The 25,885-nt window shown below is 39.7% G+C and overlaps 7 protein-coding genes across 7 annotated transcripts; 3 read left to right on the top strand and 4 right to left on the bottom strand.

Annotated features, from left to right (window-relative positions):
- Positions 1 to 7,621: 7,621 nt before the first annotated feature.
- Positions 7,622 to 8,416, top strand: P175DRAFT_0529548 (uncharacterized protein; the record flags this gene model as incomplete). Its single annotated transcript, XM_040899698.1, has 1 exon — positions 7,622 to 8,416. One exon carries the CDS (start codon positions 7,622 to 7,624, stop codon positions 8,414 to 8,416), a length of 795 nt encoding a protein of 264 aa, XP_040753880.1.
- A 746-nt stretch (positions 8,417 to 9,162) lies between these two features.
- Positions 9,163 to 13,733, bottom strand: P175DRAFT_0453020 (putative VPS9 domain protein). The gene is made up of 3 exons (XM_040894534.1): positions 13,397 to 13,733; positions 13,076 to 13,325; positions 9,163 to 13,018 (listed from the first exon to the last, which is right to left on the bottom strand). The coding sequence occupies exons 1-3, from the start codon at positions 13,472 to 13,474 to the stop codon at positions 9,450 to 9,452; spliced, it is 3,897 nt and encodes a 1,298-aa protein (XP_040753879.1). The 5' UTR covers positions 13,475 to 13,733; the 3' UTR covers positions 9,163 to 9,449.
- Positions 13,734 to 13,861: 128 nt separating this feature from the next.
- On the bottom strand, positions 13,862 to 15,060 carry P175DRAFT_0453017 (mitochondrial 37S ribosomal protein uS11m). Its single transcript, XM_040894533.1, has one exon. It carries the CDS (start codon positions 14,859 to 14,861, stop codon positions 14,172 to 14,174), a length of 690 nt encoding a protein of 229 aa, XP_040753878.1. The 5' UTR covers positions 14,862 to 15,060; the 3' UTR covers positions 13,862 to 14,171.
- Positions 15,061 to 15,295: 235 nt separating this feature from the next.
- tim44 (protein translocase subunit TIM44) lies at positions 15,296 to 16,873 on the top strand (the record flags this gene model as incomplete). Its single annotated transcript, XM_040893458.1, has 2 exons — positions 15,296 to 16,137; positions 16,198 to 16,873. The coding sequence occupies 2 exons, from the start codon at positions 15,296 to 15,298 to the stop codon at positions 16,871 to 16,873; spliced, it is 1,518 nt and encodes a 505-aa protein (XP_040753877.1).
- A 663-nt stretch (positions 16,874 to 17,536) lies between these two features.
- Positions 17,537 to 18,992, bottom strand: P175DRAFT_0473552 (putative Hsc70 cochaperone (SGT)). The gene is made up of 3 exons (XM_040895172.1): positions 18,894 to 18,992; positions 17,814 to 18,811; positions 17,537 to 17,750 (listed from the first exon to the last, which is right to left on the bottom strand). The coding sequence occupies exons 1-3, from the start codon at positions 18,894 to 18,896 to the stop codon at positions 17,708 to 17,710; spliced, it is 1,044 nt and encodes a 347-aa protein (XP_040753876.1). The 5' UTR covers positions 18,897 to 18,992; the 3' UTR covers positions 17,537 to 17,707.
- Positions 18,993 to 19,108: 116 nt separating this feature from the next.
- P175DRAFT_0453010 (RIC1 family protein) lies at positions 19,109 to 22,801 on the top strand. Its single transcript, XM_040894532.1, has 5 exons — positions 19,109 to 19,552; positions 19,606 to 21,000; positions 21,061 to 21,328; positions 21,381 to 21,856; positions 21,908 to 22,801. The coding sequence occupies exons 1-5, from the start codon at positions 19,283 to 19,285 to the stop codon at positions 22,670 to 22,672; spliced, it is 3,174 nt and encodes a 1,057-aa protein (XP_040753875.1). The 5' UTR covers positions 19,109 to 19,282; the 3' UTR covers positions 22,673 to 22,801.
- A 178-nt stretch (positions 22,802 to 22,979) lies between these two features.
- Positions 22,980 to 25,860, bottom strand: P175DRAFT_0507324 (uncharacterized protein; the record flags this gene model as incomplete). Its single annotated transcript, XM_040898260.1, has 6 exons — positions 22,980 to 23,370; positions 23,676 to 23,829; positions 24,190 to 24,354; positions 24,404 to 24,785; positions 25,020 to 25,577; positions 25,786 to 25,860. 6 exons carry the CDS (start codon positions 25,858 to 25,860, stop codon positions 22,980 to 22,982), a joined length of 1,725 nt encoding a protein of 574 aa, XP_040753874.1.
- Positions 25,861 to 25,885: the final 25 nt, after the last annotated feature.

Raw genomic sequence — 25,885 nt, 5'->3', positions numbered from 1 at the left:
AATTTTAAAAATTATTATTAAAAAAGATTTAATAGTATTAGTAATTCTCTAGTACTAACTTATTAAATTAATAGAAAATAATAAATTATAATATATAATCTAATATATAGTATAAGCTATATAAATAGGTAGGAAAAAAGTATCTAAACTTAAGTTCTTTAAGGTATAAAATCTAAAGAAACTTAATATCTTCCTAGAAAATTTCTAAAACTACTTTAGGTTATAAGAGAAACTTTATAAGAATAATATAATTAAGATCTATTATATTATAAATTATTTAAAAAATAATATAAAGTAAGTATAATATTCTAAATATAGAGTAAATCTTAAAGAACTTATTTATATAAAGTTTATTAAATTCTTATAGAATTTCTTAGAACTAAAAAAAAATTATAAGTAAATAATAGCCTACTAGCTCTTATATATAAGATAAGGACTATAATAAAATATATAAATCTTAATAATCTAGATAAAAGAGTTTATTCTAATAATTAAAATTAATTTTAAAAAATTCCTTTACTAGCTAGCTATTTAAATAGCCTGGCCTAAATTATATAAGGAAATCTAGTAGGATATAATAATATTATAAAGTCTAGCTAAAGTTACTAAACTAGAGACAAGATATAAGAAATTTTAGAAATAAGAAAAATAGAAAAAATTAAATAAAATATAATTAAACTAATCTCTAGAATCTTATATATTAAAAAATAATTTAAAAAAAAAAAAGAAAAATAATAGTAAAGTAATAAATTTCTAATTAAATAAATTTTAGTAGAAAGAATTAAAGAAAGAGTAATAGAATTACTAGAATTAATAAAAAAAAGGCTAATATTACTAGTATAATTAAACTAGTTATATTATAAGAAAATATCCCTAGTATAGAGAAGATATTAAGGAAATAAGAGAATTAGAAGACTAGAACTAATAATAATTAAATACTCTAGAATTTCTAGTACTTTAATAAAATAAAAAGGTACTAGTAAGACTTCTTCTAGCTATTATAGCTATTCTAATAAGTAAGAAATAAGTTATAATAAGGATACTTATAAATACTAGAGTAAATAAGGACTTTATTTTTTACTATCTTTTAATTAAAGAAGGAATAAACTTTAATAAGATAAAGATAGAATAACCTATATATTTTACTAATAATTTAATAGTATTATATTATATAAGATTCTAGATAAAGAGCTAAATTATAGATAGTCTTAATAAAATTAGAAAATTTAATATAAAATATTATATAATAAATTTAGAAAAAAAAAAATATTAACTAATTTTAAAATATAGCTAGCTAAGCTTAGTTAATTTTAATATCTTCTTAGTAGTAAATACCTAGTATTATTAAGAGAAAAAATTAAAGATTAAAATTAAATTACTTAAGTAATTTAAGAGTATAATAAGATAAGAATTTATTATATTAGTTTTAAGTTAATTATATAATAATAATAGTATAATAAGGACTCTCCCTAAATATTATAAAAAATAAAAAATAATATTCTTAAAAAAAAAGGTAGAGGTATTCTCTTTTAAAAAAGCTAGTTATAATATATTATTAATTACTAGTATAGTATTATTAATAGACTAGCTATATAATATATTAAGAATAAAGTTAGTAATCTTAAGGAAGTATATTAATTAAATATTAAAAAAAGAATAAATCTAGCTCTTAATAAATATAATAAGTATACTAGTACTTTTTATATAAAAGACTAATAAATTACTATAACTCTATATAGATTATAAAGGCCTAAATATAATTATTATTAAGAACTAATATTCTCTCTTATAAATTAATAAACTAATAAACTAACTAGTTAAAATTAAATAATTTATTAAACTAAATCTATAAGATACCTACTACTAGATTTATATTTATTAGAATAATAAATAAAAAATAATATTTTATATAAAGTATAAATATTATAAATATTTAATTATATTTTTTAAATTATATAATATTCTAGCTACCTTTTAAATATATATTAATAAAATAATAAAAGAAATTCTAGATAAATTTTATATAATATATCTAAATAATATCCTAATCTACTTATAAATAAAAAAAAAATATAAGTACTATATTAATAAAATATTATTATATCTTTAAAAGTATAATCTTTATATAAAACTTTTAAAGTATAACTTTTATTAAAAAAAAATATATTTTCTTAACTTTATTATAGAAATTAAAGAAATCTAAATAAATCTTAAATAAGTATATATTATAAGTAACTAGCTAGAATTATACTTATTCTATAATATTTAAGTATTTTTAGGATTTATAGAATATTTTTAAAAATTTATTTATTAGTATTCTAAGATTACTACCCTACTAAGTAATATATTAAAGAAAATAATAAAAGAGAGAAAGAGTAGCCTTTTTAAAATAATAAAGAATAGTTAAAGTACCTTTAAAATATTAAAATAAGTATTCTCTAGACTCCTAGTACTATAATATTTTAATCTAGAATAAGAAATACTCCTAGTAACTAATATATTAGATTTTATAATTATAAAAATCCTAATATAATATAATAATATCTAATTTATAAAAATATAATATATTATTTAATAACTTATAGTCTTTTACTTAAAAAAATTAATTAAGATAAAAAAAAAATATAAAACTTATAATTAAGAATTATTAATTATAATAAAATATTTTAAGATATAATATTATTATTTTAAAGGTAATTTATATATAATATATATATAAATAAATTATATAAATCTAAAATATTTCTATATTATTAAGACTTTAAATTAATACTAGACTAGATAGACTAAGCTTCTAATAATATATAATTTCTAGATTAAATATTAGCCTAATAGCCTTAACCTAGCTAATATACTTTTAAGATAAAAGGATTATAAACCTGCCTAATAAGATATAGTTAAGGGACTCTTACCTATACTTTAGGTAAAGTTAAGAAATTTATAGAATAATTAAAGTAAGAATAAGATAATAACTTCCTAAAAAATCCTAATTATATAATTAAAAGATTTAGAATTTTTAACCTAAAAAATACTAATATAAAAAATAGCTAGTAATAAATAAGCCTATAAAATATTATTAATTATTTTATAAAATTTATTTTAAAAGATATAATATAAGAATACTTATATAAATTAAATTTAAAGTAATACTAGTAAGAAATATCTAGTATACTAGAAATATATTTAAATAGTAGGGAAACTATTTAAATAAGAAGTAATAAAGTAGCTTAAGAATAATACTAAATAAAGATAAATTTATAAGAATAAATAATATATTAATAGTAATAAATTAATATAATATAGTAAAATTATTTATATTTTTTCTAATTAAATAATATATTAAGAATTATTAAAAATATACTATAATAATCTATATATAGGCTATTTTAGTTAAGAAAAGATATTAAATCTTATTAAATAAAAATTTTATTAGAATATTCTATAATATAATATTAAGAAGTATATAAAAAGCTATTTAATTTATTAAAAGATAAAAATACTTAAATAACTTTTACTAGGCTAGCTTATAAAGTTCCTGGTACTAGAATACCCTTAATAAGACCTAACTCTAGACTTTATTATAGGCTTACTACTATTAATATAAAAGGGGTATATATATAATATTATCTTAATAATTATAAATTAATATATTAAGAAAGTTAAATACCTCTTAATAATAAAAAATATTAATACTAAGGAGCTAGCTAATATATTTATAAAAAAGATTATACTTAAAATAGGAGTATTAAGAAGTCTAGTAAGTAACTATAGCTTACTCTTTACTAGTAAATATTAGACCTAGCTATACTAAGGACTTTAAGTTAAAAAATAATTAAGTACTATATTTTATCTATAGATAAATAGTTAAATAGAATATTAGAACTAGATATTAAAAATTTATTTAAGGACCTATATTAATTACTAATAAATTAATTAAATAAACTAGCTAGATATAATAGAATTTATATATAATAATATAAAAAATATATTATTAGGAATATTCTTTTATAAGATATAGTATAATTACTAGCTAGTACTACTTAAGCTTACTAATATTAGGGATTCTAGTATAGTTATAATAGTAAGAGAATAATTTAACTAACTATAAGTAAAATACTATTAATTAGAAAAGAGCCTATACTATACTACTAAATAGTAAGTAAGGAACTATAATAGAAGGTATTACCTAACTAAATACTATATAGACTAATAAATACTACTATTTATAAAGAATATCTATATATAAAGGCCTAGTAAGAAGCTAGATATTAAATATAAAGGGCTATTTAAAATAGTTAAGATAATAAACTAATAAATATACTACCTATAATTACCTAGATTATATAGGAAAATCTACCTAGTCTTTTATATATTATTTTTTAAGGAATAAAATATAAGAGATAGTAACTTACTAGTATTACTCTAGTTAATTATTATTAATAATAAGAAAGAATAAAAGGTAGAATAAATTATTATATAATAAAAATTATATAATAAAGATTAATATCTAGTTAAATAAAAAAAATAGCTAATATATAAGAATATTTAGTAATTAATAAAAAATTTAAAAAATATATAAGATATTTTAAATAAGTTTTACTATATAAATAAGATATAAATAAGGTACTAGTAAAATATTATAAAATAATAAAATATAAAAATAATAAATTAATAAAATTAAAAAATTAAAAAAATTATAAAAATATATTAATAATATTATTTTTTTTTTTCTACTAGATTTTAAAATTTAATAAGAATATATTATAAATATTAAAAAATTTTAAAAAAATAACTTAATTTTATTATATAAAAATAGAAATAATAAAATACCTATATTATAATATTAATAAACTCTTAATTATTATAATTATTCTAAATTTTTTTATTATTATCTTCTAACTCTATTATACTACCCCTAATATACTATATATTAAATAAGTAAAATATATTATAATTAATAAATTAAAATAATCTCTTTATCTAGTTCTTAATCTTAAGATAATAAATAAAAATCTTAATAATATAAGTTTATTAGATATAGGCTATTATACCTACTACCTTACTAAATATTACTTAAATTTTTTTAAAACTAATTTATACAGGTAAGATAATAAGAAAGTACTTTTTATATAAGTAAGTATATTAAATATACTATTATTCTAAATTTAGGTATATATAAAAATAGGCTTCTATAGGACTATTATTTATATACTACCAAGACTTAATATAATATAAGTAATATAGTATCCATGTAATAGTAGCCAGGCTAGTAGAGGTAACTAGAATAGTTAGAGCAGCTAGGACCATAGTAATAGTAGGAATAATAGGAGCCAGCATAATAATAGAAGTTAGTATAATAGCAGGAGCTAGCATGATAATAATAGTAGGAGCAGCTAGAGTTACTATAGTAAAAGAAATAAAGAAAGAAATAGTAGGAGTTACTATAATACTAGAAGTAGTTATAGAGGATAAGGAGGATATAGTCTTACTAGATAATAAAGTAATAATAGTAGGAATTATAAGAAATATACTAGTAGTAATAAAGGTTATAAGTATTATAATTAATATAGGTATAGGAAGGTTTGCTATAAGAGCTTATAAATAATTAGTATAATAGATTTATATTACTAGAATAAAGGTACTTATAGAGGAAAAAATAATAATAATTAAATAAGCTCTTTTCTATAGAGACATGGTTAGTATAATATCTAATAAAGGATACTTTAAGGGAGCCATAAGATTTATAATATAGTTAATTATTATTATAATACTTAAGTAATAATAATCTATCTAGTATAATATATTAATTTATTAAGAGAAACTTTTTAAAATATAGATTAAATTAAGAAAAATATATATAAAAGAATATTTTCTTATAATATTTATATTATAATAATATCTTTACTTATTACTAGTATATCTAGTAAATTATTTACTCCTATTTATTATTTTATTTAAAGTAAAATATAATATTATTTATATTTTATTTAATAAAGTATAATTAATAAAAGTAATATTATATATATTATTATTATTTCTAGTATTAAATAAAAAAGTAGATTATATTATACTAACTAGGACTAGCTTCTCCTTAATAAAGTATTAAGCTAGATTAAGTATAATATATATAGCGCGCGGATATATTATTAAGAAAAGAAGAGGTAATTATTATAGTAATTATATAATATATAATTATATACTAAACTATATACTAAACTATATATCTAGTAACTAAGAATAATTAAAAGAATAGTAATATTTAAATTACTTATATTATGCTAGTAACTTAACTAAGTAATATAAATAATAATATAATAATCCCTAAAGTATTAAGAGGCAAGTACTTTATTTTATTACTTCTAATATCTTTCTACTACCCTTATACTTCATATAGCTTTATTTCCTTTACCAACACTACCCATACCCAAGCGCCTCGCCAGCAAGACACTTACAGTTATTTAGATAATCTATTATATATATATATTAATACCTTCTATATAGATTATAAAGATAAGAAGTTAATAAAAGACTTTATATTTTTTATATTTAGAGTACTAATTATATAGAGATTAGTAAAGTAATTATTAATTACTTTAAATTTAATTATTACTAAATTTATTATATAAAATACTATAATAAAGCTAGTTATATAATTATAAAAGCTATATATAGTTATTAAATTAGAAAAGTTTATAAAAGATATTATATTTTTATATATTAATTTTATAAATATTATTATATTAATAAAAAAATTAAATTATATATCTATACTTTACTAGATAAATATTTATTACTTCTTTATTAAAAAGGTAATTAAAAATAATAAAATTTAGTTATAAATAATTAGTAGAGAGAATAATATTATTAATAGGCTAATTAAGATATTACTAACTATAAAATTTAATAAATTTATTAAGAGATTAGATTTTAGCAGGTTAGAGATAGACTCTAAATAGCTTTATATAATAGATATGTTGCTAAGGGGGGTGTATTAGAGTGCTATACTCAGTAAATGTAACCAGTACTATCATAAAGTAGCATTACTATAAAGAAGATAATAACACGTGACTACTCTATATATTTAGGCTATTATTTTCTTCTAGATCTTTATACTTTCTCAAAGCATCTCTCCTTCTCTATTTTCCTAGTTAGACCTAATTAAATTCATTTCGGTCAACTCTCTACTGTCATAGTTTGACGACCTTCATCAGTATATTTGTAGATATACTATAATGCTTAGAACGAATTAATAAACTACACCGGTAGAGGGCACCATGTTGGATTCAACACTACCAAAGTCTCCTACTAGTAGCTACGTAATTATATCCATAAAGAATCCATTCTTTTGCGCAGCTGCCTAGGAATTGTCCTCTCTCCGAACGCACTTGCTTCCGTATGCTGGTTGCTGGCCGGACGACCTCTCTGGCCTCGAAAGAATCAATCAGGTTCTTGTCTATTATACCCTTAATGTCCTTCTTTTATATATTATATTAAATCTCTTTATTGCTACACCGTCTGCAACATTGTAATACTCCGATTCTTGATGCTATCGATCGTTCAAGTTCAGCTTGTCTCCAACTCACGGCCTTTTCACTTATTCCCGAGAACCAACTCATCAATCATGAAGAATATAATCGAACCAGTGGGCCTTGGTTGGAGAGATAAAACAGAACATCATTGCAACTTCGAAGCCTGTAATCTGGCGAGATCGCCAGAAGGCTCGAAGACAGACTCCCTAGAACCTACAAAAACATCCAAGTCACTGGATTCGAACTGGAGCTATCGAACAGGCTCAATTGTTGCAGCCAGTATCTTCACCGCAATTACCGCCGCAGCAATTCTCTTCCTAGTGGTGCTATTTATTCAAAGGCTGCGCAGAAGATGGAGGCAGAATTCTAGCATAAGGGACAGCAGGGGGTCCAACACGAATTCAACGATGGAGAAAAGACGCAAGCGAGAGAACCTGATGTTCAGCGAGAACTCCTCTCGCACATATGTGGTCGAACAGAATAATGGATCTGTAACTCGAGTGGTTTGTGCAACTCCCCACGGCTCTTCCTCTACGCCTACCCCGGATACTACGCCTACACGGGATACCATCGCTACAACAACCCTAGATGAAACAAACTCCTCGCCGGTGAATATCAAATTCGAAGCAGCATCTCCTTTGGACGCCTTGAATTCTTCTCGAAAGGGACGCTCTGGGTCTATACCGAAGCCGATTGTCATTGTGTCACCACCTCTGGAACCTGTGGTGTCACGATCAGCCGTCCCTATCCTTCAATCGACAGAGGCTCCCGCACCATCTGCGACTGAACCTGTTCATACAGAGCAGCCTGTCGAAACCTCGAATTCATCCAGATTTCTCCGGTTGCCGTCTCTCAAAAAGACGGTGTCTCCGTTCTTTCGTTTCTAGCCATGTGGCATGCGCTTCTGGTCGGTTAAGATCCTTGGATCCCAACTGGTCAGCTGCTGGGTTAGACCATGGCAGGGGAAATAAAGCTGACAGGATTTTGCACCTCCCATTGCTGAATTTTGGATTTGTTCCCTTGGAGCTTGGGGACATTCAAACCATATACTGTGAGCTGGTGGATTTTGTCCAGGTGTTGGGGTTCTTAGGGCTCCCTCAAGTCTCCTTAGATTATACTAGTTAGTAGTTATGTAACTTTAACAAGATTAGACAATTCTCCAATTATTGTACACGAGTTTATGCTAGAGAGGATAGCAAAAATAGACCTAATAAAGGTGCTTTCTTATACACTGGCTACAGTACAGTACGGAGTATAGGCATGTCTGCCCTCTCCCCCCCCCCAACAAGAAAGAAAGAAGAGAAGAGAAGAGAAGAAAAGAAAAGAAAAGAAAAGAAAATGAATAGACTGTTGCATAGTTAGCTATCTAGGTAAGTTAGCAAGCAGTTCAGCAATTGACATAGATAGGGCCAGGGCACGTGCAGTCACACGCCCTACCACTGAGCTACAGGGGCAGAAGAAAACTTTTGGCATGATCAGGTAGTTAGGTAGGTAAATCCCATGTTGACTTACGAATCTATTGTTTATAACTATACATAACTAGTTAACTAACTAGGTGGTGGAGCAGGGAGATAATTTCAAGCACTGCCTTATACATATATATATATAACCTAATTTATTGGGTAGTGGTACGATTTGCTAGATTAATGATTGCCGTACGTCGATAGACACGGTCTTTATGTATTGGATCCAGGGACATCGTTCTGGTTAAATCTCCTGAATTCTTTCCATATCGTCATCATCATAACAGTGGCAATTAAGAATAGTCATCAGGTCAGGATCACTCACTCACTAACTACCTATCTAAGTAAAGAGTAAAAAAGAGGGTGTTTTTTTTTTTTTAAGCCTGACAAAATAGAAATATGCCAAGAAAAGAGAAGTACAGGGGGGGGAGGCTAAGTCTACAATGAATATATCTATCTATGATTGGGTTGAAGGGACGTTCTTCTCGCGTACATTTCTCAAGCAGCGCTCAAGACGTTTCCCTCGTTCCTTCTCCCGAGTAAGAGTGGTCCTGACAAAGGACCGGATCGCGTCGCGTCCAATCTTCTCGCGCCAGGACGTCCAGCCGGCCAGCTCGCCAACGACCACATCTTTGTTCCATGAAATCTCGCGCGAGAGGCGCGAGATCTGCGTTTCCGAGTCACGGATTTTATGCTCAAGATCACGGACGGATTTGAGCCGCGACTCTTCTAGCCCCGGGAAATTAAGGTTGAACTTTCGGGGCAGTGATGAAGAAGCAAGAGAGGAACGGAATCTAGATAGGTTCCGGTTGGCGGAGTTCAGTGTCGAGATAAGAGACACAGGGCGAGATAAGGAGGAAAGAATCGCGGAGGTGGTGTTGTCAACAGAGGTGAGGGAAGCAAGGAACTGGAGAAGTGGAGAGGAATCCGAGGACGAGGTTGACAGACAAGTCGCATAGCGAGAGAATGCATCAAGGTAGGATTTAGGGAGAGCGTTGGTGGGTTCCTTGAGAGTTGAGATGGCAGAAGAGCAAAGGGCAACGGCATCAGCAATATCTGACGCGGCATTTTGAAGAGCGTGGCCTCGGCGGATTAAGCTACGGGTATGCGTGTGGGAGGCGCGGACCATGTCCTGCGCGTGAGAAATGAACTGTTCCGTCTCCCGTATCCCTTCCGTAGTAATAGGCTCGTAGTCCTCCACAATGGATTCCGAGAGAACCTGGGCCTTGCGGTGGGATCTGTCCATCATCATCTCAGGTTGTAGTTCCGGAACGAGAAAAAATTCCCACAGCATCTCATGTGTTGCAAAAGTCGGATGGGACAGCAAAGTCTTCAAAAATCTATCTAATTTTTCCTGCATATCATGAAGGACAGAGCGGGACGGCTTTGAGTGAACTTGAAAAGGGCTCCGGAAGTCGGATAGGGATGGCATGTAAGAAGCAGGGTGCTCAAGAGAGAGACATTCGGCCAGATTCTCAAAGTCAGAGAATGTGCGGCGACAAGTCGTGACTGTATAAGTGGTGGTATTTTCAGGAACTGCATCGGGATTTGTTGGCAGACTAGGTGCGCCTGATTTGAGGACAAACCGGACGGTTGCATCCTCGACGAAAAAAGAGCGAACCACAGTTGTGACCCGGCCCGAAGGCTCATCGTGGGTCGACGGGGGATTGGAGAGCAGAATCAGATCATCGATGCGGTTTCGAACTTCATCGTCCTTGGCAAGTTCGACAGCTGTCAACCCACGGGCTTCTTTGAGATGTACATCCACCCTGGAATCCAAAAAGAGGATCCGTACTTGGTCTACGCGTCCGTATTTGCTCGCCATCATCAAGGGTGTAAATCTTTTGTCATTCGTCGCATTCGGGTCACAATCGCTCTCTCTTAGAATTCGAATGGTGATCTCAGGATCGCTGACAATGTGTAATAGGGTGTTGCCCTTCGCATCAACATGGTCATCCAGGTGTAAGGGCTTACCATCCTCTTGAGATTCTTGAGCGGCCGTGAGTGCCTCATTTACCATTGCGTTGTAGTCAGGATGGTCATAGGACCTGCAGAGAGCAAATAGTGGCGTCTGACCGTGCTTATCGCGTTGGCGCCACGGAAGTATCTGTTTCAGCCTGTGCATTACAGAAGGCGTGCTGAATAGGTAATGGGCGGCGGTACGCCCGTGCACATCAGACATTCTCAAATAAGAAGCAATGACACTTTCATCGGCCTCCTCCTCAAGATAGTTAAGCAGAATGTCTACCATTTCGGTATTGGCCAGCTGGACGGCAGCGCTGAGTAAAGTAGTCCCTTCGGTGTTTGTATCCTCAAGGATATCCATCACCGAGTAATACTCGTCCAAACCAAGTAGATATCTCAAAGCCTCAGGTTGGCGACTTTCCACCGCCATCATCAAGATCGAATCGCCCGCAGGATCCTGGGTCTTGGTCAATGTTTCGATTGAACTGTCCCCTTCGATTGTGCTACTGATTGAGTTCATGGTCGTCGTCCGCGAGAGTAGCGAAATACCAGATGACTCAGAAAGACTGCGAACATCCATCGACACTCTTTTGATGGGTCGTCTCGTTTCTCGCGGCGGAGAGGAGTCTTTCCACGTCTGAAATGGGAATACATGAGCAAGTGGGGGTGGTTCAGCTGAATCTTCCAAATCTGTTGGGACGGGAGGTACTAGTGATCCATAATGCATCTGGTCGGGTTGTACATCCTCGTCTGCACGCAGGTCGGGATCACAAGGGTTGTTGTATAATGATTCCTGATCTCCATCTGGCTCCAGAATAGCTTTCATATCAATTATACGCCCGGATTTTGTCGCATTCCAAAGCCGTTTGTTTCGGATGCTGGCCCTGCGAAGGCCCGCAGAATCGGTCACCAAGTATGTCAAGACTGCCTCAAAGGTGCTCAAAGCGTAGCCCATCTCCCCGCTGTCAACGTCGTCGATATAGATGAAATGCTGCATATATAATAGCCGTGCCTGTAGATGCTTGACTTGAGATCTTATCACTACGATCAGTAGGAGTGAGACCAGAATATCAGCATTGACCAAGACCGGAACCGGCTGCTTTTCGGAGTTGTTTGGGCCGGCTTTCCCATGGTCACCAGGATACGATAGGATTTTGACTGTCTCCAGAAGCGTGTTGAGCATGTCATGGGGACATTTTGCGTCGAGTACTTTCCGAAATTCTTCCACTGCATTGCCGAGGCGGCGTAACAGTTCACGTTTCCCATCTTTTCCTCCTTCGACAGCAAGACCAACCTGGGATACGTCAACGTACTCCATCTGGCGGATTCTAGAATCTAGTTCTGCATCTTCAGGCTGGCGGAAGCTGCATAAACGAGGGAAAAGAAGGGACTCATGAACCTGCTCCGCTACATAACGTTCGATCAACCGCTCAACCAACGGTCCTGTAAGATCAGTGGTGGCCCCAAGAAACGATAGTTGTTGCTTGTCCACCAACCGGAATAAATCAATCGCGGCGGTGACGGCTGTCTCTAGACTCCGACGCATCAGATCTTCATCATCTTCGAAGTACTCTTCAGAGTTGAAGGGAAGTCCTTCCCGGCGGCGTGACGATGAGCTGCGGATTGAAGCAGCTTCGTCAGCAAAAACCTCCTCACGGGTGTGTAACTGCTCATCGTCGTCTGACACGGGCGACCGCGATGGTGGGGGCGGCAGTGGTTTCCCAAGTTCTTTCCCGAATTCGCGGAATAGCCTCTCTAAACCTGGCTGCATCTGTCTTGCAATCATGGGGAAATGGGCCAGCAATTCTCCAAATGTCCTAATTTCCTTTTTCGGTGGGGAAGAGGTCGATCCCCCAGGCGACTCTCCAGATTTATTACCGGTTTTGGGGGGATCTTGTTTGATAAGTGTTCCGGGCACGATAGCGGGGACGATTTTCGCAGGTTCAAAGGAGCCGATCAAAGGCCGAGAGATAAAGTAAATGAGCCATGGCTGGGATTCATTGCTTGGAGCGTAGTACAACGCATCGGATAGGAGCTGGGCCTGGCTCAGCGACTTGAAGCCTAAACGCATTGTTTAGCGCATCCAACAGAACAGCATCAGCAAACAATGCGCCTCACCTTTATTACTGTATACCGAATTCTCCCTGATTATCACAGTTCTCCCATTAACAGTAGTCACCTGCTTAGCCTTGCCCCGGCTATCGCGGACGTTAGAATCCTCCTTTCCTCCTATGGCCCCGTTCGAGATGGGTATCCGCAGAGTGTGGCTGCCTAAGAATTCTTCTGAGACGACGAGATCGGAGTAGAATAGAGACGATTCCCGGTCGCGCGATCCGATTAAAGAGTCAACCACAGGAACAAGGAGGACCTAACCGTAATGCCATGTCAAGATCGAGCTCCAAGATCGGCAGCAAAGTGGGTTAGGAGGGGGGCACATACATGATTCTCAATTGGCACACACTGCCCCGGCACAGTGCTTCGGAAGAAGGCCCGGAGGAAAGGGTTTAGAGGGTGCATCCAAGCGATCCTGGACGACGGCCCAATGGAGATTCTCTAACACTCATGAAGCCGCCCCCGATCAATCCTACCCAAAGAGATATTCGCTGCTCAATCGTTGCAGGGGAGCAACTCAGGCGCATCTACCCGCGAGCAGCCTGAACAACGTGAAAATGCAATGAGGGTTTCGGGAATTCAAAGTCACGAATTTAGCTCGGAATAAAGATTGTATAAAAATATGATATATGAAAAGTTAAGCTCATAGATGATTAGAGACGAAGGATAAGAAGTGTTCAGTCAGGAGCTTTCGCGCACTGGGAGACCTGGAAGCTGTCCGCGCTATACCGGATATGGGAATCGAGTCACCGAGAGAAGGAATTTATTGTTTTGTTACCGGCAAAGAGGTTTCTTGTTTATCGATTCTATAAAATCTCTTGTGAATCTTAATAATATACTGGTTGCATATCGAAATCTGCACTATAAAGAGAAAATCCTGTGTATCCCAAGGAAGAGGCTACATGATAATATACATAAAAGTCACAAATCACACCCGCTCTTTCCTCCACGCCATGTCTCTCTCCCCGCGGCTTTAAAAGAGACCCGTGGAGTGAACGTTCGGTTTACCATTTGGCTTGGGCAAAGGACATCTTCGGATCCTCTCCTCCCATATGGCTCCGGAGGACTGAGACAAATCCACTTGGTGAACAAGGACTGGACTTTAACCCAGTCTGCGAACCTTCCGACTCCTTGTACCACCAAATTTTATCCGGGTTGAGTCCGCTACCCGACTCACCAGCCCGCGAATATTCTTTCCCTCATGACCCAACAAGACCTTGGTAAACGCTTCTCTCCCAGCCCCGAAACCCCGGAAGATAATCTCCAGCCGATGGATATCCGGAAGAAGCCCCTTTTCCTGGATCTGACCGAAAACATGCGATGTCAATTGGTATGCTGGGTCGTAGCCTGACCGACCACCTTTTCGAAAGCCCAAGTTACCACAGCCCATCGACAGCAACGGGTTACCATTTGGTCGGGTCAAAGTCAGTTGAGTGTTGTGTTTATGCGAGTAGACGTGGAGATGGTGTGGAGGGGATCGGTCGGCGTAGGGGCGTTTGATCATTTCTGCTTCAAGACTCTCGGCCATCTTCGAATAATCAAGGCTCACAGGCTGTTCCTCTCCGCGCATTAGTTTAGATATTGCGGATAGTGATGAACCTTCCCCTGCAGACTGTGCCGGTTGCTTGTTCAAAAGCTTTCGTTCCATTTCACGAGTCTTGTCCCTCGAGCTGAACGGTTTGGGTGCCGAAGAAGCTTGTCTCATCTGGCGAAAGACGGGGGCTCCGGCCTGGCATTGTCGGCCAACAGACGGCAAAACCCTCGCCAGTGCATTCACAAACGTCGTGCTCATCTTTGCTGGGCTTGGTTGGAAAGATTTTGGGGAATTCAGGAGTAGGAGTGCAGGGTTCGTAGCCCAAGAACTCTGCAACTTTGTTCTATAAACCAACAAGAGAATGACCGGATGTTCAAAGAGAATCTAGGGAAGAAGTTTGATCAAAAAAGCAGGCTGAACACCTCTGCCGTGAAGAAGCGTTGATGGCTCGGAACGCGAAGGCGGCGGAAAAGGCCCGAATTTTCGAATCTTGGCATTTGCGGCTCGACTTTTTTTTCCTTTCATCAGTCATTGCCGAGATCGCTTTCTTCTCGCCTCACGCCTCCAACCTTTGCAATCACCTCCGTTCCTTTGTCCTTTCGGGACTTTCCCTTACATCTTATATCTTTTAATATTAAATTTTCGTTCTGGGCGCCATTTTCATCAGACAGAGCATGATTTCCGCTACCAGAATGTCGGCCACTGCTCGAGTGGCCGTTCTGCGATCCCAAGTGCCGGCTCTAAGGCCGACAGGTGGAAACGCAGTCACTTCTCACCCATCCTTTATCCAGGCTCCCTTTTATGCAACATCAGTATTGAGCAGATCCTCTAATCCCCAGGTCTCTCGCCTTCTTTCCCCCTACGCTTCTCTTCACCTGACGCGGTCCTTCCATGTCGGCTCGCCTCGGCTGCAACAGAAGCAGGAACAGCAGAATCCAAAGAAAGCCGAAGAGTCAGAGGGAGAAAACAGTGAAAAATCTAAAGATGAAAAGAAATCAGAGGAAGACAAAGAGGATGCGCCTCCTCCACCCCCCCACGGAGACAAATCCCCCTGGCAAGTCTTCCGGGACACCCTTCAATCGGAGTTCAAGGCATCCAAGGAATGGAACGAGTCCACAAAGGCTCTTGCATCCTCAGCACATCAGTTCACTGAGAATGAAAACATTAAGCGCGCTCGTGCGGCGTATGAAGCAGCTTCAGGGGCTGCTACCTCACGTACCTCGTCTGCGCTGAAGACAACTGGAAAGGCCATCGGCAAAAGTGCTGTTTGGACATGGAATACCCCTGTTGTCCAAGGTATTAGGAAGGGGGTCAATGCGACTGGCTCGGGAATTGAGCGAGCTACGCGTCCTGTTCGCGAGACTGAGGCCTATAAGACCGCCGTTGGGGGTGTGAAGGAGGCCATTGATGACGGCAGCAGCTCTCGTTATGGTGGTTGGGTTGAGAAGGAGGAACGCCGGCGACAGAGGCAGCTTCGTGAAGAGATGGAAGCCAAGTCTGGCCGCAGGGTTGAGCCCATGGTTGAAGATCCCGAGTATGTCATACCCTCCCTCCAGATTCGATGCACTGTTTTCTAACCTTGTGGCTTGCACAGAGCCGGTACCAATATTACTCTACACAAAGACTCGGCTTGGAAAGAATCCTGGCGCGACTTTAAGGACTCAAACCCCATGATGCAGAAGCTTTTCACACTGAAAGAAAGCTACAACGAGTCCGAGAACCCTTTGATTAGCACTGCCCGCAGTATCTCAGACCGAGTAGCGGGCTTCTTCGCCGAAAATGAAACAGCTATGGTTATTAAGAAGTTCCGAGAAATGGACCCCAACTTCCAGATGGAGGCATTCTTGCGGGAGATGCGTGAATACATTCTCCCCGAGGTTCTCGATGCCTATGTCAAGGGAGATGCCGAGACGCTCAAGCTCTGGCTGTCAGATGCCCAGTACCATGTCTATGCTGCCCTTGCAAAACAATACACCACGGCAGGCTTGAAATCAGATGGACGTATTCTAGATATTCGTGGCGTGGATGTCTCTCACGCTCGTATGCTGGATCCTGGTGAGATCCCTGTTTTTGTCGTGACATGCCGTACGCAGGAAGTTCACGTTTATAAAAACACAAAAACAGGCGAGTTGGCTGCTGGTATGGAAGATAAGGTCCAGCTTGTGACATATGCGATTGGCCTCACAAGAATCCCTGAGGATGTCAATAACCCCGAGACAAGGGGATGGAGGTTGATTGAACTGCAAAAAGCTGCTCGTGACTACATCTAAGCACACCTATATACACCCCTTATGACCATCCTCTCTCTCTACCTTCATCCTGAATTATCCGCAATTCGCGACGATTTAACTCCTTTCTCCGAACCTTTTTTACCCTTCTCGACTGTTCGATATATCCGACTGTACAATATTGACTCTTTTAGATAGAGGCCAGGTGGACTGGCACACTTGAAACTATGTTTTGATAGTACCATTACTCGGAAAATTCTTCCCCGGATTTTCACATTTCCTTTCTATCCTTTGATGGGCATGTATTCGTATTATCTGTTTGGTCTGCTGTGTTCGTGCTCGAGAGTGAAATACCTTGCCACCCGCATATTTACATACGATTCGCAAATCTACGAGAAGAGCGACGACATGAGGCATCCTACTACATCACATGCATTGGAAATTTCTCTTTGCCTCGTGTTTTTCTTTGCTTTGGATGGCGCCTGGTGCTTTTGTTTGGCGGAGCTGCTGTTCCATCACCATCCACTCTTCCTGTCATTGTCATTGCATCTGTTTCATGGTCCAGCGCGTTGTTACTATACTAGTCGTACCTTCTCACTTCGATCATGCATAGTATCTCAATCAACATCATAAGACTCATTCTACAGTGCAGATAGATGCCCATCATCATCATCATCATCATCATCAAGAGGTGGATGTTTAATTAGTAAGGGAGGCAGAGTTCATATTTGTTTTTAACTTTCCAAACAAAATACGGTCTATACGCTTCTCAACATTATCATACTTGAATACCTATTTACCAAGACAAAACTCAAAATAAAAAAAAACCAGGCATCAGCAAGGGCGTAAAAGGGAGGGCCAAAAGATGCAAGCGCATTACTGTCCACCACGTCCGGCACCGCCCATAATATTACGGGCCCTAAGAGAGTATACGTTAATATACGGAGAAGTTAAAAGGCGCACGCATTGCTGTAAGACTTACATTTCCGCAACGTTCGGGTCACTCATCAAGCTTGACATATCCGGCATTCCACCGCCCTGGCCAAAGTTCTCAGCCATTTGCCTCAATTGAGGGTTATTCATGAGATTATTGAGCATATCAGGGTTGCTCATGAGGTTCTGAGCCATGTTTGCAAACATCGGGTTGCTCATCAGAGACCCAAGATCGGGCATACCACCGCCGCCTCTACCTCCACCGAGCATGCCGGCGAGGGAAGAGAGATCGGGCATGCCACCAGCACCGCGGGATGCACCCAGCGCATCGTCGACATCATCCGCAGGAGGCTCGGGCCCACGGCTAGCCTCCTCAATCTTTCTCTTAGAGGTTTCAAGGCCCCTCTTCATAGCGTCACTGCCACCATTGCCTTCTGCCTCAATACCCTTTTCATAGGCTTCCTTCGCTCCGTGGTAATCGGCCATGTCAAACCGAGCGAGACCCAGACGGCTCCAGGCTTTAGAGTACTTGGGGTCGACACTGGTGGCGAGCTCCGCATCCTCCGCTGCCTTTTCAGACTGACCAGACGCAGAATAAGCGGCAGCCCGGTTGGAAAGGTAGATTGGGTTAGCGGGAGCAATAGCCAGGGCTTGTGTATACCGATCGAGAGCGGCGTTGTAATCCTTGCGAGCCATGGCGGCATTGCCCTCCGACTTCAGCTTGTCAGATTCGGGGGTGGGAGCACCAGACTGGGGCTTCTGAGTTTCATCGGCCTTGGCCTGAGACCCAGCGCTGGAGCTGCTGCCGGCCGAAGGCTTGTTTCGAAGCTTCTCATACACACTGTAGATGCTGGCCAGGGACTGTCCTCCCAGAGCTTCCTTCATCGCAGCCTCGTTGGAAGGGTCGACCTTGAATGTATCGGCGATGCATGATTGAGCAATTTCGATCGACTCTGCATCATCTGCAGTCAGAGTGCCGTCCTTCACACTGGTGTTGAGGAAATCAATGATTGCGAGCGCAAGGCGCTTCTTGGACTCTGTCGGAGCCTACATTGAGCAGAAGATAAAAGGTTAGTTCCATGCGCTCTGGAGATAGAAAAGCAGAAGGGTTCGTTTAAAGCTAATTTACCATAACTGAAGGTAGCAAAGACGTCAGTCCGACTTCTTCAAGATCCTGTATAGCTGGCAAGATGTGATGGGGAGGGGGGATTTTGCGATGCGGGGGGGATATGTTGCCGTCCGGAATCTGGATGGTTCTTTTTTGCAGTGTTTGCTCGCGATACACGTGATTGCTCGGCCCGATCCTCACCTCCGGTGGACAGTGAAGGCGGGAGACGGAGAGTTCAGGAGTTGATTACATTAATGCTCCATCGCAATTGGGAAGGCTTCGGATGATTATGGTAGGCCGCTCTGGGTTCGTGCTTGTCCAGTGCGCGGCGGTTTAAGGTCTCTTAGCTTGACGAAGATGACCCGATGTGTGCCTGGCCTTCTCCGTGATTCTCCCCTCTACCTCGCGCCATGTACTGGCCAAATGGAGTTCCTCGGGTCTATGCGATTAATGGCCCTGGAATTCCTATTGCACCCTCAGACGATGAATATGTAGCAGATCCTGAAAACTCTCCAGAGCAGAGGCTACCCCTAAACCAAAACAATGGATCTGAGCTGTTGTCCGGGCTGGACGCATCAGCAAAGTGGACAGATGAAGCTATTAGTGGGCTGTGTGTTTCTCGAAGCGGGCACATGTTTGCTACGATGACCAATTCGTCCATAGCCGTTTGGCAAACGAGGGTATGTGAACCAATTTGTGAACCTCTAGTCATATATAGTCTAAGTGGCTTTAGCCTACCGCAGTCGTTGCTGCTGTCTCTCGGTCGTCAACATCACTCGAAACCTACGGAGCCAACGTAGCTCTCTTAATGCGTCCCGATTCGACAATCCTTGTTGTCCAGACTCTGAAAGGATATCTTCTTACCTACAACATTTCCACAGACCCCAACGCCCGCGTGTATCAACAGCAGTTTGATCAGAGCACGTCAAATCGCCGTCAGCAGCTTGCCCGCCTATCAGCAGAGGAGGATTCTAGCGCAATCCGGGATGTAAGCATACGTTTTCGAATGGCGATCAAGATAGAGTCTGGAATTGTGAAAGCGTTGGCGTTGGATAATGAGCTTGTGGTTGGTACCGTGAAGCCCGCTGCTATACAGTGCATTCGATGGACCCCCGATGAGGACGGTACCCAAACCACGTCGGAGCTTTTGAGCCGCATTCTCGGTATCTCGAAGCGGATATCTATTACAGATATGGTATATGACCGTGCGATAAACCTCCTGGTATGGGTTACCAGTGAAGGACAAGCCTATGCTGTTCAACGCATCTCCGATGACCCGCACGAGTCAGAACTCCCGAAGAAGTTATTCAATGGCCATTGCTTCCATACTCCGACAGATGATGGGCAGAAAGCCGTAAAAGTTACCGTCAACGCGCGTTTTTCACTGCTTACGGTAAGCTGTGCGAATGGTGATATTCTCGTCTACACAGCCAAAGACTACTTGGGAAATGTCCCTCTCTCACATAAACTTCAGCTTCCTGCTTCGCCCAACACGACAGGCAGTCTGACATTCATGAGCTACTCGCCGGACGGGTACTGCCTCTTCGCAGGCTATGAACGTGGTTGGATGACATGGAGTGTGTTTGGCAAGCCGGGCGGGAATAGTTTCTCGATCGACCGGTCTCTTGCGAAATCTAATAGCGAAGATTGGCTGATAGGTGTTTCACACGGATGCTGGATAGGTGGAGGCTCAGATATCATTCTGACGGGGCAAGACGACCGCCGCTTATGGATTCTAGAAACAGCCCGAAGTGCACTCACCGGCTGCTTTTCATCTGCCAATCTTGCTCGAGGTTTATTGCAAACAGGGACGGAGGTTATCATCTATCGTGGCCATGATCTGCCAGATTTGATAACGATTTCCGGGAAGGACTCCCTTTGGCACCACGCACAGTATCCCCCCGCCTATCTTCACTCTCAATGGCCAATTCGTTCCACCGTCGTGTCTCAAGATGGAAGATACGTTGCCATCGCCGGCAGACGCGGTCTTGCACACTATAGCGTAAACAGCGGTCGCTGGAAGGTATTTGAGGATTCCAAGATAGAGAATTCCTTCACAGTCCGTGGCGGAATGTGTTGGTACGGGCATATACTAATCGCTGCTATCGATCGTGATGGATCGTACGAGGTATGTATATTATATTATATTATTGGACCTTGTTGATTGCTAATACTGACTTTGCCATAGTTGTGTCTTTTTCCACGCGAACTACCACTGAATAATAATTCTATTTTGCATATAGAGTACCTTCCTTCGCCGGTGGTCTTCATCGGGCCTTCTGGTGAGGACTCTCTCCTTGTCTATACCTACGATAATATCCTATACCACTATATAATCAATTCCACGCAACCTCGAATCACTCTCGTCCCCGTCGGCCAAATCGCGTTCAACGGGATTGTACGAGCACCCACTCGTGTCCGAGCTATCAGCTGGGTTTTACCGGAAGACCAACTTCGTGAGTTTCCAAATTAACTTCCCCGGCGTCCTTACGTATCTAATGAAAGAAGGCAACGGAGATCCGTCTCGGGACGTGAAGGTTGCGTCAGTACTTCTCCTCGTGGATGGTAATCTTGTTCTGCTCCAGCCATCTTTGTCGGATGCCGGGGAATTAAAATATGATATGCGCGTAATATCTCATGATGTTGAGTACTATATCTTGATGCGAGACCAGCTCTCCTTCAATTTTGCTCCATCATTTGAAGAATCTCTGCCACCTAGTCCATCTGCCGAATTGGCCTTGAGCAAATATCACAACAACCTCTCCCTCCGAGATTCGCTTTGGACCTTCTGTGGTAAGGATCTTACGGCCTGGGGCGACGTTCAAGACGTTTTAAAAAAGGAGGATGTGCCGAACCCGATTGAAGTGCCTCTTGACTTCTACCCTCTATCTGTTCTACTGAATAAAGGGATTGCTCTCGGGGTGGAATCGGAAACGATTCAACGGCGCGATGTAACATTTGCTGTGCAAAAATTCGCAATTCGAGTAATTTCTGCCCGCCTACCTGCATTACAAAGATTGCTGACCCTGTATTAGACACATTTATTCCTCCCATACTTCCTACAATACAGTCTTGTACATGGGGACATGCCCGCTGCTCTCTCGCTATGCCAATACTTCTCCCATCTTTCCTACTTTCCTCACGCCCTCGAAATACTTCTACACCACGTCTTAGACGAAGAGGTCGACAACACAGCACGCGATCGCAAACTTGATGATGATTCTCCAAAACACGACCCTCTGCTTCCGTCTGTAATCTCGTTTCTCCAAGCCTCACTTCCCCCTAGTGTATATCTAGATATCGTTGTCCAATGTACACGAAAGACGGAGCTTCGTTCATGGCGCACGCTATTCGCCTACCTCCCCACTCCAAAGGATCTCTTCGAACAGGCATTGAAACTGAACTCCCTCAAAACAGCCGTTGGTTACCTGCTCGTGTTACAGGCTTTTGAAGACGAAGCAGAGGGCCACAGCGCATCAGTCGAAGACTATGTAGTTCGACTGATGATTCTAGGATCCCAAAGGAGTGACTGGGAACTTTGTGCCCAATTAGCCAGGTTCCTGGTTGGCCTTGACGGGTCAGGAGATATGCTACGACGTGCAGTGTCGCGAGCAGGTCTACGCAGCGACGGTTTTCCCGGAGCGGGACTCAATGGTTCAGGAACCGGCTTGAAAGGCTTAGGCTTGGAAATCCGTTCTCCATCATGGTCCTCAGTTTCTCCCGCAACCTCTATCTCCCCCCATGGCAGCCCGGGCAGAGTAAGTGATGCGTCAATTAAGAACGATGAGGTGGAGGGTTAGGTCGCCGCCATATATAGCTTGAAAATATGCCACATTGATTTATGTACATAATCGCAGTCAATCATTTTGTTTTTGTTTTTTTTTTCTCTTTTTTCTCTTTTGGGGGGGGCCTCCATTCAATCAAATATCATATAGTAAGAAACCCAAAATAAGAAGAAGAAAAAAAAAAAAAAAAAAAAAGGAAATTGGAAGGTTCTTCAACCTTTCCAATTCCAACCACACCGCACACATATATCTATCCCATATCTAACCTCACACCCCGACTCAAGAAGAAAAAAAAAAAAAAAAAAAACAACAAAAAACCCCCTTAATCCAAAGTCATCTTCCAAAGCCCATCCCCAAGATAATGCCCATCATCAATCACAACCCCCTTCCCCTTGGCCTTCATCTCCTCAGTGCTTAGCTTCAGCGCGCCAACCATGCAAATCTCCTCTTTGCCCTCGGCCCGCACCGCAACAACAGTGCCCTTTTCCAGCGCGTGCTCTGCATCCGGTAATCGTCCACCAGGCGACGTCAATCCAGGCGCCATAAGCGTCGCCCCGGAGAGCACGAAACGGATGGCGCCTCGGTCGATCTGGATACTGGGTAGGATATCGGGGAAGGCATGCAGGAGTTTCAGGTGGGGGATGGGAGGGCCGTCGAGAGGTTGATAAAAGAGAGGGGTGGAGTCGATGGTGTAGAGGGTTGTTCTTTCGGGTCTAGAGATTCCCCTCCCCCCCCCCCCAAAAGGAGTTTATTATTAGCTTGTCTTTTTCTTTCTCTTTCTCTGACTATATCTATAAATAGATAGATAGATAGATAGATAAATGTTTGGTCTGCTCTGTAGGCTCGAACCGGAACTGTACTGTGTTTTCTTGCATTGCATTGCGCATTCCATTGCTTTGGACATTTGATGCGATAGCAAGCAGAGAGCAAGGCGGGGTAAAATATGACCAGCGGAAAAAAAAAAAAAAAAAAAAAAGGACAAAGGAACAGCACAAGGGTAAGGATAAGGGAAACGAACAGCTTAACGGCATCGAGTTGGGCCTTCTTCGGAAGGATCTCATCAATATAAGGTTCGCATTTGGGGTGTGCCTCTATGAGCTTCTGGCGGAGAGCTCGCTGTACAGAGGACTTGACTTTCGAGCGGTTGCTCGGTGGGATACTAGCAGTTGTTGCTTCGTTAGCTGATTTCTCTGCAGTTTCTTGTTGCCCCTTCCTGGGAGGATATTGTTTGTGATGAATCACTGATAGTCAAAAAAAAAAAATATGTAGCAACTTACTCCTTTTTGAACATGGTGTCTGCTTGTTGGTTGTAGGGGTACTTGAAGCTCCTCTTGCGCGGCGTGATATCGCGGGGAATGCGGTCACGTGTCTGGAAATTTGCTACGGCATTTTTGTCGGTTTTATACCTCCACGAACGGCGATGGATATATATTACTTTAATCCGTTGTGCTGCAAGGCTACAGTTTACAGAATTACAAGGAAAGATGTACAGATTAAAAACAATCTTATTCCATTTTTTAGATGACTCTAACCACGGGCAGCTCCGGCCTTGATTAGAAGAACATCTCCGTCTTCCACTACATAATCCTTACCCTTGGTCATGACCTTTCCGGCGGCCTTGACGGCGCCTTCGTCACCCAGTTCCTTCAGGGTGGAGTAGTTATACACAATAACCTGAATGAAAGTCTTTTCAAAATCTAGGGACAGTTAGCTTTGCTTTCGTTACCAACGTAGCGATGAACATACCAGTGTGGATAACACCTGCAGCGGATGGTGCCTTGACGCCCTTGCGGATGGTCCACTGACGGACTTCATCCACGCCAGTAGTGAAGAAACTGGCCAAGTTGAGTGCGGTGCGCATTTGGGTAATGGCCTTGGGCAAACCCGAAGAAGCGCCCACATTCTTGCACTCTTCCAAAGCCTCAGCCTCGGTCTCAAACCGGGTCAAGCGCTCCTCAAAGGAAGCAGAGATGGGAAGAATAGCATCATCAGGAGCATTGGTCTTAATCCATTCCATGACCTTAGGAATGTACTTGTTCTTCTTGCGGATGTAGTCCTTTTCGCTGAGGTTAATCAGGAAAACAACAGGCTTGGCAGTGAGAAGGAAGAGAGGATTGATGACCTCAACCTATTGTACCAGTTAGTATGACTGGTAGATATGGTTTGTGTGAAATGTAATGAATCATATCAAGCAACAAAGTTGTCAGATAGGACTTTATCTCAACATGCCCTCTACGTGAGTTTTAAAAAAAATGAGGGCATTCGACGAGCTGGGTTATTATTCGAGCAAAGCTCTTATTCATCATATGAAGGTTGCCGGGGTATAAAAAGGGAGAAAAAAAAAATTTTTTTTTGAACGTACCTCCTTAGGACTCCAGTCACCGTGTCTGACATCCTTGCCGCTCTTCAAGTACTCGAGAATCTTGGTAACAGTGGCTTCTTCTTCACGCAGTTTCTTCATTTCTAGAGACTGTCCACCACGCCTTGTCTGCTTCTGCAAGTTCTCGAGGGCCTTCTCGACGAATTCGATATCCTTAATCCGCAGCTCCTCGCTGATGATGACCAAGTCACGAACAGGATCGACATCACCCTCAACGTGGATAATCTCAGCATCATCGAAGCATCGAACCACCTGGAAGATAGCATCGACAGCACGGATGTGGGACAAGAAAGCGTTACCCAGACCAGCACCAGTGGAGGCTCCGCGAGTCAGACCGGCGATATCATAGACGGTCAAGTTGGCAGGAACCTCTGACTTAGGTTTGTAATGCTGGCACAGCCAGTCGAAGCGCTCATCGGGGACGATGACTCGAGCTTCTTCGGGGTCAATGGTGGCATAAGGGAAGTTGGCGGGGTTACCAAGGTTAGACTTGGTGATAGCTTGGAACAGTGTGGACTTGCCGACGTTGGCGAGACCAACCTACAGCCATGTTAGACCATATTTTCCTCCTTGGATAGTAAGGAATGTGTGGAAGAATGAAGAAGAAAAAAAGAAGAGAAAATTTTTTGTGGGCTGGATAGGAGATTATATAGGGGGAAAGTGGGAAAAGAGGGAGGCTGGGAGAGAGGGGCAGAAGGGGAAAAAAAAAAAAAAAATTAAATAGCTGGTGGGGTCACTGCTCACATACGATACCACTCTTCAGGTTATTTCCTGGGCGGCCCAGAAGGACCTTTTCTTGGACAGCAGCCTTCTTGGGAGGCATTTTGGACGACTTCTTTTTCTTGCTG

Source organism: Aspergillus ochraceoroseus, assembly GCF_002846915.1.
Source record: "Aspergillus ochraceoroseus IBT 24754 chromosome Unknown P175scaffold_2, whole genome shotgun sequence".
Taxonomy (NCBI): Eukaryota; Fungi; Ascomycota; class Eurotiomycetes; order Eurotiales; family Aspergillaceae; genus Aspergillus; species Aspergillus ochraceoroseus.
Note: the sequence above shows the minus strand (reverse complement) of the source record. Positions and strands in the feature narration are given on the sequence as shown.